General features: G+C 32.3%; 1 protein-coding gene across 1 annotated transcript in view; it reads left to right on the forward strand.

Moving 5' to 3' along the window:
* Positions 1–4,426, forward strand: part of LOC115980676 (ankyrin repeat-containing protein At5g02620-like) — a 22,380-nt gene extending 17,954 nt beyond the window's left edge. Inside the window, exons 3-4 of the mRNA XM_031102905.1 lie at positions 87–161; positions 3,617–4,426. Coding sequence (XP_030958765.1) covers positions 87–161; positions 3,617–4,312 — 771 coding nt within the window. The 3' untranslated portion in view covers positions 4,313–4,426. The remainder of the gene's footprint in view (positions 1–86; positions 162–3,616) is intronic.
* The last annotated feature ends 7,621 nt before the right edge of the window (positions 4,427–12,047 follow it).

Consider the following 12,047-nt stretch of genomic DNA (forward strand, 5'->3'; position numbering starts at 1 on the left):
GTTGATTGGCGTTGAGATTATTTTCGTGGAATTATGGTCTCGCTATTTCCTAGTTCAACCCTGTAGGTGTATTTTTGTGCTTTTAGGCTAAGGCTTTTGCAGAGGGCAAGGGAGTTGGGCTTGACTATCTCCTCAAGATCCCCTGGAAAGGGGCGGAGATAGTAAAGAGATAGTCAATTTTAAATTGCCCCCTGGCTCCTTCAAAACTTTCGTAGCTGTAGTTATGTTATGATAAAACTTTGCTTGACTATTTTTTTTTTTTTTGGATGAGAACTTTTTTTTTTTTTTTTTTTTTTTTTTTGAGAAACAATTGATGAGAACTTTGCTTGACTATAAACAAACAAAACAACACCTCACTGTAAAAACCTGACACTAGACTATATAATACATAAAATAGAAAAAAGAAACTGACACATAGTTAAAAAGCAACAAAATTTGTCCGAGTCACCGACACATAATATCACTATTTGCTTTTATCTTATGCGGTGGTGAAAAATGTTGTGATAAATAAAACAACAAAAATTCCCAACAATTTAATAACATTTCTAAATTTTGAATTTTGATATCATATGGGTCCACATTAATTTATAATTATTTTTTTTTAATAGTCATGTTACCATGTATGAGACGGTAAGCTATATTTGGAAAGGTTGTAAAATTGTTGTGATTTTTTATTATGTCCTAAATGACTCACATAGCATTAATGTTTATATTGTACCACCTTTTCATTATTCTGTCATTCATGGCAACTCTTTTTTTTTTTTTGGTAAACTATATATTTGGTCCCTATCATTTACACCATATTTCAATTTGATCTCCAACCTTTCAATTGTGTCATTTTGGTCCTAATCTTTCAGTACCGTGTCAATTTAATCTCTACTGTTATCTCTTGAATGAAAATTGCTAACGTGGTAAACAACCAAAATAGAGAATTAGTTTATTACCACATCTACAGAAACTAATTTTTTATTTTGGCCGTTAGCCACGTCAACAATTTTCATTCAATAGATAACGGTAGGGATTAAATCGACACGGTATTGAAAGATTAGGGATCAAATTGACATAGTTGAAAGATTAGAGATCAGATTAAAATATGGTGTAAAGAATAGGAACCAAATACTTACTCTTTTTTTTTTTTTCCTTTTTTGTTTCACAACATTTTTATTAGTGGCTCACTGGCTCCCATATTTACACAAAATAATGATTAAAAATAAATGCTGGGCTTTGGCTAAAATAAAAAATTGATGCATATTCTATTTTGAAAGTATGGTCACTCCACAAATATTAATTGTTTGTGAGGTGTGAGGAGTAAGGGTCGGGGTTCAAGTATCCAGAATGAAACTTTACACACATATATATTTAGATTTGGCTAGAATAGAATTTCTATCTTGTATTAAAAAAAAAAAAGCTTTTAGATTGATTTAGTTTCTCAATTTATTTTAAGGAACAAATTAGATGTTTAAATTTTATATATTTAGATTAATTTCTTACTTTGATTGTTAGTAACTATTAAATTGTGTTTGTTTCTTTATTTTGATTATATAAAATAGAGACTTGTACATTTTACATTTATATTAGATTTTACATGATAATTATACAAGTGTACATTTTTTTTTTTTTTTGTTATTAATATCAATTAATATTTTTTGACATTAATTTTACTTTTAATCTTGCCATTTTAAACTGAAATCCTAGCTTTGCCATTGCCTTTGAAATCAGTCTATGCATAAGGCAAAACACTCCAAACAAGATATATATGTGTGTGTGTGTGTGTGAAATGTCAGTCTGAAAATGTTAGCAACAACAATAAATAATAACGAAAGCAGACATAATGATGAGAGCAAAAGGATTCTCTACAAGATATAGACTAAAAAGAGCCTGAACTCCAACTTACATAGCCTTATTTTCTTACAAGGATATAAAGTTATGTAGTTTGAAGAGTAGGTCAAAATAGCTATCCTCTTAAATGAGATTATAGAAGATTTGGTTTCTTGTGTGAGAGAGGGAAAAAGTTGCCTAGTGATGTATGTTAATTATGCCGTATTTACTCTCTTTCTAAACTCCTTTTTCCCCTTTAGGTTTCACTTGCTTTTCCCCCTTCTCTCTTTTTTCACTCTCAATTTACTATTTCAATTGCCTTGGTTACCGTGTTGTTGTTGCTTCCCTATTCATGGGTAGGGTTCTTATTTATACCCCAGATCAAGCTTACATGATTTCCCATTTTTACCCTTATTCTCACTTACCATTTTTGTCTGCTACAGACAATCATCACGTTAAACTACTATTAACTACCTTCTACCTGCTGGATTCAGATCTTCTAAATTTCTTAGGGTACTTTATCAAATAGATTTCCTTAAAATCTTAACCATTCTTTAATGATTTAATGATTTAAATTTTGTCATGTTAGCATTCTACTAACAATAATCTTAATTGTTTTGTTTGCAACATTATTTTATTATTTTAAGAATATTATTAGTAGAATGCTAACATGACAGAATCTAGATCATTAAATCATTAAAGTGTGGTTAGGATTTAAGGAAATCTATTGATAGAGTACCCTAAGAAATTTAGAAGATCTGAATCCCTAGCTACTAGCAATGGGTTCAATCCCGTTACTTGGATTAGAGACAAACCTCCTCTCCTCCTTTTGGGCAAAAGCCAATTAGCCATGACACCCTTACCTCTCTCTCTTTCCCAAAGAGGTAAAGCCTCATTGATTCCTTTTGTCCTCACTTCCTAATATGCATCAGATAGTTCCCATCAACTTCCTACTCATTTTGGCAAATATGCTCTCCTAACAAAGTATCTCTCAAAAGGGGTCTTGCCAAGAAACCAAAATTAGGCATTTTTCCCTTTCCACAAAACCATCCCCTTAGATTCTCATCAGCTGTGGGCCTTGCCTCCCTTGCGCATTGGCTGGGTTGCAGGTCGACAAAGCCACTCCACTTCGTCTTTCTCTCGTGCTTTGTTTCTTTTCTTCCTCATGCGCTTTCTACTGCTGTTACCTTGTGTTGTTTTACCATATTTATCTTTTCAAAATTGGAGTTCATCCTTATCCCTTATATTGGGTTAGGCCTGCTTGCTCTCTTGGTTTCTTTTCTATTCTTTCATTTAATTCAACTGGACACCACTTATTGGGCTATATTTTACTTCTCAACTTATGGGCTTTTCTAAGGCCCATTTTATTCTTCAAAAATGATCATTCTATCGTGGCTACCTCCTATGCTTTACTCTTCTTCTAAAGAGGGCTTGGGCCAACTTTGGCCTTTATTCTCTATTCTCAAAAATACTTTTCCTATTTGGGCCATTACTTGGGCCTTGTTTATGCAATTTTTTTTTCTTTGGACCTTTGGAATACAGCCTAATTGCTATTTCTTTGCTTATACCTTAACTCATCTCTTGGGTTTTCTTGAGCTTTTCTCCTTACCGGGCTTTTGGGCATGAATTGCCAAAAAGGGGCATCAACAAGCCCAGACATGTGGCTATGCTTGCGGAGTTTGTGGGCTTCGGAGTTCGGACTAGTGTTTATTTGTTATCCAAAATTGCTTGTATATAACGCTACTTTAAATCGTAATATGTGTTAGAAAAACAAAATCATATATTTGTAAATTTACAGATATATACGAAGAACCAGTTAAAGGCGAGAGGCGGTCGACGAAGTCTAAGAGAACTCTTAAAAATGGGCTCTTGGCTATTGAATCCCGAGGGGCAAGACAAAGAACAAATCCAAAAAGAAACGGGGACAGAATCTGCAGATGGAGGTGCAGGAAATGCTACAGCCATAGAAAAGAAAGCTAAACAAGGGCAGACCGCAAAGGAAAATGAGATACAGAATGCTGTCTCTAAAAGCAAAGAAGAAATGGAAGGAATCAACATGTCCAAATCGGAAATTTTAAGGTCTGCGGATGAGACCAATTTGTTGGTAGCCACGATCATCGCAACGGTCACCTTCACGGCAGCTTTCACCACGCCCGGTGGTTATGAAAGCGGAGGTATCTATCCGGGATTGGCAGTATTAAGCAAACAAGCTGCTTTCAAAGCATTTGTGATAGCCAATGCTTTAGCTTTTGGTTTTTCCACTGCCTCAACATTAGTTTACATGTTTTCGGCTCATGTTAGAAGGGCGCTATCATACCCAGACGGAATAGCAAAAACAGAACGTGCCCTTCAATTGGCAGAATACTCTATTGTAGCATTGCTGATAGCATTTATATCAGGAACGTACGCAGTGGTGCCACACTGTTTGGGGATTGCTGAAGCCATCATTATATGTTTTTGCTACTTTACTGGCCTCCAGGTTTTCTCGCGGTAATTAATTGGTAGAATGGGTGATACTGCTACGTCGAATTAATGGGTGTTTATGTTTTTATTTTTTAATTGCCTCTTGTGGAATAACTTCGGTCATGCACCTTCATGATTGCTATTATTAAACACGATCTATATATATCTATATATTATGAAGCTTGAATGTACTCATAATATTTTAAATTATGGGTGACTTTCATTCCTCAAGGGTGAATTTATGAGACTTTCGCTGAATTATAATATCATCTCAAAATATTTCACATAATATTCACACTTTCATATTGGGTATTCACATTTTACACATGATGTGGCGGACATTATTTGAGTGTGGACATTATTAATTAGATATAAAACAATTAAAGCATTACAATTAAAGAAGTAAAGAATGGACTCTCTTTCTCATAACATTCTTCTTAATTGGAACTCTAACTAACTAAATAAACTAAGTATATTAATCAATCAAATTAAATATATTTATCTATATTTAATTAATTAAATTCATTAAAAATATAATATTATCCACATGGAGTTATTGTATGATCACATGATTATCATAGTTAAACAACACCAACCAATAAGATTTTTTTTTTCTTTTAATTAAAATTAATATTTTTACGGATCAATTAAAATTAATCATGATTTATCCTATGCATGCATGTTCAAGGTAAGATTTGTTGTAAAAGTAGAAGACCAAATACCAAGATTGATTTTAAAAATATTATGAATTTGAGAGAAAGATTTAGCAAATAATAGGAATGAAAAAAACCTGAAAAATAAACACACACAAAAAAGAACACCAAAGAATTACATAGTTCGATGATCGCTTACATTTATGGGCGAAAAAAAAAAAAAAAAAAAAAAAAAAAAAAAAAAAAAAAACTTCCCCAACAAATATAGAGATACAAATATGGTTTAGAGGCAATCTCACAAGTATCAAAATCCATAAAACCAAATAGCTACATTACACAAATACAAAGATTAGTGAAAATTTTCTTTATACCGCACAACATCCTTAAAGACATATCTCTCTTTATTAAACGCAACAAACCAATGCATATACAAATTACAGCAGAGCACAGACCAAGTCCTACCAAACAACTTGTGGCACTCTTGCCAAGACTAAGCCACAATGCAAAACAAAACAAACAATAAAGCCACAACGCTAACAAATGAGCTCTTTCAAACTAATTCAATGTCTCTCCCCATTTGGGAGGATCCAAGGGCTAAAACCATTAAATCAATTGCGGTATTGTCTATATATAAAACTTTTATACTTCTTCTTTAGTGGATAAGGAATACATTTCTTGGTAGATAAAGAAATACTTTTTTTGATGGACAATGAATACAATCCTTTACAGACAATGAGTACTATTATTTGTTTAATAAGGTATATATTTTTCTTCCAAACCAAATAAAGCCAAATCAATTCAAATTAGAAATTTGAGGCAAGATTCCTTGGTGAATTTTCTCTATTTAGGCATAAGGAGAAGTTTTCATTGGCTTGGTTTGAATTGGAGTATGATGACATTCTCTTTAGAAAATATTACTTAAGAATATCTTCTATAGGTGACTTCAGATTTAGTGGAAATCACACTTCTAGCAAAGCTTGGATTTTGATTTTAGGCAATTTCGCTTTGCTTGAGCGTCTAGCATTATTTCAAAATTTATAGCATGTCTGAGTTTTACTTGACCGAAGCTGTTGTTCTTTTGAATTTTGAATGAAAACATGACATAGACTTCTCACCTAACTCAAATACATCAATTTCAAACTTTTTTTCCTTCGTGTTTGTCGCCTAGAATTATTATACATTTAAAATTTAAAAGTATTCCCATCAAGTTATGCAATTTTTTTTTTATTATCTATTTTAGTATAAAAATTTATTTTTTCTATTTTACATATTTACTTTTCAGAACACCTCATATTATATTATCTATTTTATACTATATTTCATTCAAATATTATTTTTTCTTGGTTTTCTTAATTGTTTTTCTCTCTTTTCACACATAACAACTATCATTCACTCTCATCCTTTATCCTTAAAATACGTAAAGAAAAAATAAAAAACATAATGCAAAATGAATAGTGTCAGTGTAAATTTACTCGGTTAATGTTGCAACCTTGTATTTTTACACAACTTTGCATAAATTGATGTTGGTGAATTTTGGACTTAGTTGGCTAAAATGTGGTATTTTTTCTATTATACAAGCTATAATATGAGAGCACTAACAAATCGAAATATGCATCTAATGACTAAGTCTAATTGGCCAATTGGAAAATATTGAATTGAGTGGATAAATAACAGTCAATGTGCAATGGTTGAAGAAAAATATTTTGCTTAAAACATGGATAATGCTATTCATTATTTATTCAACTATTAAGATATATTAAGAGTAATTGGGACCATATGTGTGATCATGATCGGCTTTGAGAGATTTGACGTAGTCAAACATGATGTTGAAATAGCTCCACTTTGTCAAAGTTATGGAATTGTCAGTGATGCAAATGATAGCACCTAAAATAAACACTACAAAATTTGTTGGTCTATAAATAAGGCTATTTGGGGCCATTTGACACATATATTTAAAAACTGAAAATTATTTGAAAATATTTGTGAAAATACATATAGATGAAAAAGTGTGTGAAAATATGTATAATGTTGTTTAAAAACTAAAAATGATTGTTTGAAAATACAAACCAAACACCCCTTTGAAGTTTGAACTCTCTAAATTCAATAAATAACCATTTTCAAAAAAATTTTTGGGGGGGGGGGGGGGGGGAACTCATTGCAACCTAAGCACTATTTACTCAAATTTTCTCTCATTTTTTTCTTTTTGTCAATATTAAAAATTCTGTGATTTTTATTGAAGAGTTAATTTTTTTTGTTTCAAATCTAAAACGGCCTAGCCAAATCATAGAAAACATTAGAGGGAACAAAACCTTACACAGAAAATCCTAAATAATTTGAGAGGCACGGTATCCAAAAAAAAAAAATAAAATAAAAAATACAAGGGCAAGACATAATACAACTATACATTGACGCTCGATCGAGCCTGCACACATGCTCTCAGAACACAGTCGTAGGTCATCGATGGCAAGCGATAATGGCAAATTCCTTAGCAGTCAAATCATTGTTTACAGCCCAAAGTTCAGTAAACTCAGTCTCCCCAACCCAAACACCAATTATACATATGGGCTTTAAACACACTAAACTCACCCTAGCCCAAAAACTACGAAATAAGAACAAATGGTCCCTACAAATAAAACTAGGCCACACATATATATATGCGGCCCAACTATTAAAATCACGCTACTTCCATTTATCAAAGCCAACACACTCACTAGTTACAAGCCATCCTCACACGTGCATCAAGAAAGATTGAGCCGAGGATAAGCTTACTCTCGTGTGTGCCGTTACTTAGTGTACAAGCCTATTGGGCTCTAGGCCCACCGTAGTTTACCTGCTCATCACCCACCACACACATGTATATCTTGTACTGCAGCATATGCCTACCAATATAAAGGCAGTCTCTCATACAATACAATTTTATTTATCCAATATGAAGTTGCTCTTCAAGGAGAAATTTTAGTTTTTAACAAAACAATTGTTTACCTAAGAAATTTTAATTCTTTACGAAGATATTATTAAATATATTATTTTTGAAATAAAAATTTATCAATTTTGAAAATTAGTAATTTTTAAAGTAAATGTGAATCTATTAAGATAGATAAAGGATAAATAAACAAAAATGTATAAAAATTGTATCTATTAACTCTTTGAAGTAAGTAACAATTTAAGACATTTTCAGATAATTAATACAATGGATAAATAAGATAAAACCAAGGAAACAATGTTAATTGAGTCAGTCATTTCATAGCCGCCATTAACTAGATGAACATTAGAAAAACTAAGCCTTTTTATTAATTTTTTTTGTACATCAATAGTTGGAGGTGGGGGAGATTTAAAACTTGGATGTCTTAGTTGGAAAACTAGAAACTGCCAATAAATTGAACTACAAAGCTCATGGTTTTTCTTTTACAAATTAATTAGGCAGTATTTTAATTTTTAAATAATTTTTTGGATGACAAGACTTTGAAGCTATCTATTATGAAAAAAAAATGTTATAATAGATTTTCAATTATTCTAATTTGAAATGGTGTCCAATTAGTTTATGGATTTGGAATATGCATTTAAAAATATTTTCTACACCATATGAAAGGAATTTTCAAACTCAATTCTACCTTTCTCCATGCTACTTCTCTATTTATTTATTCCAATTTTGACAGGCCAAAACTTTTTCAATAGTTAATGAAAAATATTTGGGATGATATTTATTGTTAGCATAATTGCCTTAGTTCAAGGAATGGACTGAAGTAAATCAAAATGAGCTGAAGTTGACCAATTAGACTTAAGTGAACCAAAATAGACTAAATTCACCAAATTGAACCAAAACCATGTGTGGGACTACTACTATGCCTCTCCGCCGTCACTCACACTCTCTTTGCCTCTCTGCCTCTCCTCATCGTCTCTCCTCACCACTTTGTGTTGTGGGAAGGTTCTGTCTCTCACATATACACACATTTATTTGTTTTGGCATTGATTTTGCGCTTGATTCTTGCTCCTTGTTCATCATCTCTGGTCTTTCTACCACTCTCTTTCCTCAGGTAAATGACATTCTTTTTCCCTCTTTTGCTAGTTTGGTTTTGTGTTCTTTGCTTGTCGTTTACTTGTGTTGTCTTGTTGAATTTATTGTCTGGGTGTGTGTTAGATTTTGGTTTTAGAGTTTGAATTCAGCTGGGCATGTGTCGAATTTGGTTTTTGATTGAATTTTATCAACTGGGTATGTGTTAGATTTGGTTTTTGATTGCATTAAGGTGTTTGGTTCTATATGGGGATATGTCTATTTATAGAGAGGAGTGAATCTATCTAAGTTTTTTCACAAACAGAGCATGTAAGACTTGGTAATTCTTCAAGCATTCTCAATTTCTTGTTTAATGGTTGAACCTTTCTTTAAAAACTAATAGTCTGTACTCTGTACACATTTGAAATGTAGTACAATTTTGATGTTGAGTGTTGACAAATTTATTTGACAATTGTGAATACGTTTTTGATATTGACAAATTTCTGTAAAATCTGTACTAGGCATTTCACAAGGCAGCACTAACTTAATTTGCTTAATCTCATTCGGAAAACACTTTCCGAGTTTCCTTGAATTGCATGCATTATTTAGGATTGTTCCACAATATTAATGTGAATTTTTTTCCCCCTACATTTTTCTTTTACACAAAACTAGATATATTGCTTAATTGAATATTTATATGTAGAAGGTTTCAATCCATTCTGTGAATATAATGTTGATTTGTCTTTGCTAAATGGAGAATATTTTATTTTGGAGCTCGATATGATTTAACAATTTAATGAAACAATTTTTTGTACTCAATCTTATTGACCTCATCTTATTTGTCTTGCTTTCTCTCTTTCTCTCACTCTCATTGCAATTGCCTACATGTCTACCACATCCTCTACCTCAACCCCAGCCCCAAGGCCCGCAACTAGCACGACATCAGAATCACAATCGTTGTTTGGAGAGGAAGTTGAGTCCATTCCGGTTGAGAATCCACAACAACAAGGCACTAAAAGAAGAACAACTTCAGACGTATGGAATCATTTAAGAAGAAAAATATTGATGGGAAAGTTAAGGCCCAATGCAACTACTGTGGAAGACTTATGGCTAGAGCAAGTACACCAGGGACGACTCATTTAAAACTGCACATAGCAAAAAGTTGTCCAAGTGCTCCGAAGAAAGCAAATCCTCCGAGGGAAGGAACAGATATTAGGAAGCAAGTTCTTGTCAAACAACACAATAGGGCAAGAAGTAAAGGGATCTCAAGCCCTAGTATTTTTAATGAAGAGGATCAGAAGGCTTCGAGGAGGGGCCTTGCCTGAATGGTCATTTTGCATGAGTACCCTCTTTCATTTGTTGATCATGTTGGGTTTCAGGATTTTGTTGGTGGTCTTCAGCCAAATTTTAAGATAGTAGGAAGAAACACATTGAAGCGAGATATCAAAAACAATTATAATGAAAAGAAGGAGAAGACTATGGTAGAAATTGACAAGAATGAAAGTAAAGTTGCAATCACAATGGACTTGTGGACTACAAACAACAGTAAGAGATCATTCATGGTAATCACAACGCATTACATAAGTGACTTTTGGACTTTGGAAAGCTGAGTTATAAGGTATTTTTTTTCTTTGAGTCATTCTGTTGTACTAGTTTTTAGATTATTAGGCAAGCTTATTAACTTTCTGCCTTCTTTAGTTAATCAAATTTATGTTTATTTTTTTTAGGTTTATTCGTATGCCATCTCCACATGATAAGTATTCTCTTTCTAAAATCCTTTTGGAGTGTCTTTTTGATTGGAACATTGATTTGAAGTTATTTGCCACATGCTCTGTTTGTGAATTACCAAGTCTTGAGAATGCTTGAAGAATTACCAAGTCTTACATGCTCTGTTTGTGAAAAAACTTAGACAAATTCACTCCTCTCTATAAATAGACATATCCCCATATAGAACCAAACACCTTAATGCAATCAAAAACCAAATCTAACACATACCTAGTTGATAAAATTCAATCAAAAACCAAATTCAACACATGCCCAGCTGAATTCAAACTCTAAAACCAAAATCTAACACACACCCAGACGATAAATTCAACAAGACAACACAAGTAAACAACAAGCAAAGAACACAAAACCAAACTAGCAAAAGAGGGAAAAAGAATGTCATTTACTTGAGGAAAGAGAGTGGTAGAAAGACTAGAGACGATGAACGAGGATCAAGAATCAAGCGCAAAATCAATGCCAAAACAAATAAATGTGTGTATATGTGAGAGACAGAACCTTCCCACAACACGAAGCGGTGAGGAGAGACGATGAGGAGAGGCGGAGAAGCAGAGAGAGTGTGAGTGATGGTGAGAGATTGAAATGAATAAATCAATAAATCACCTATTAATTATAAATTTATAAATCAATAAATCATAGCTAATATCATAAATCAATAAATAACCTATTAATTATAAATCAATAAATCATAACTAAGATTATAAATCAATAAATCACCTAGCTAAGATAACCATTTAATCATAATCCAATAAATCATAGCTAAAATCAACTGCTAAACATAAAAATAAAATAAATCCAACAAGTCCAAGAAATAAGTATCACAAGTCCAAGAAATTAAAAAGCTACAAAACAAATCCCACAAGTTTAGAATAATTACAAACCAACAAATTAATCCAACAAGTCTAAGAAATTAAAAAGGCTACTAAATCAATACAAAAAGTCTAATCCTCCACAGCTGTGACACAACTCCCATCCTCTTTTTTAGGCTCCCCCCATCTTCAAGATTTGATTGAAGTGTACAATCTCCAGACATAGTTGAAGAACTTACAAAAATTAATTAAAAAATGTAATAAACTTCATCAAATTATAAGTAGCAAATATAAAATTTCCAAAACAATTCATTCGTCAAAATCAACATACCACTGGTGTTATCTCTGGGACCTATAAATACGGTTTCAAATTACATCAAAAATAGGAAAAAAAAAACACACAATTAAAATAGCAATCAAATCCCTCCAGAACCTCAAAATAAAAAAACAATCAAATGAATTAAAATTACATAGTTTGAACCAAATCAATCAGCATTAATCTGATGTCCACAACAAGTTTAGACATAATAA

The sequence above is a fragment of the Quercus lobata genome, chromosome 3 (genome assembly GCF_001633185.2).
Source record: "Quercus lobata isolate SW786 chromosome 3, ValleyOak3.0 Primary Assembly, whole genome shotgun sequence".
Taxonomy (NCBI): Eukaryota; Viridiplantae; Streptophyta; class Magnoliopsida; order Fagales; family Fagaceae; genus Quercus; species Quercus lobata.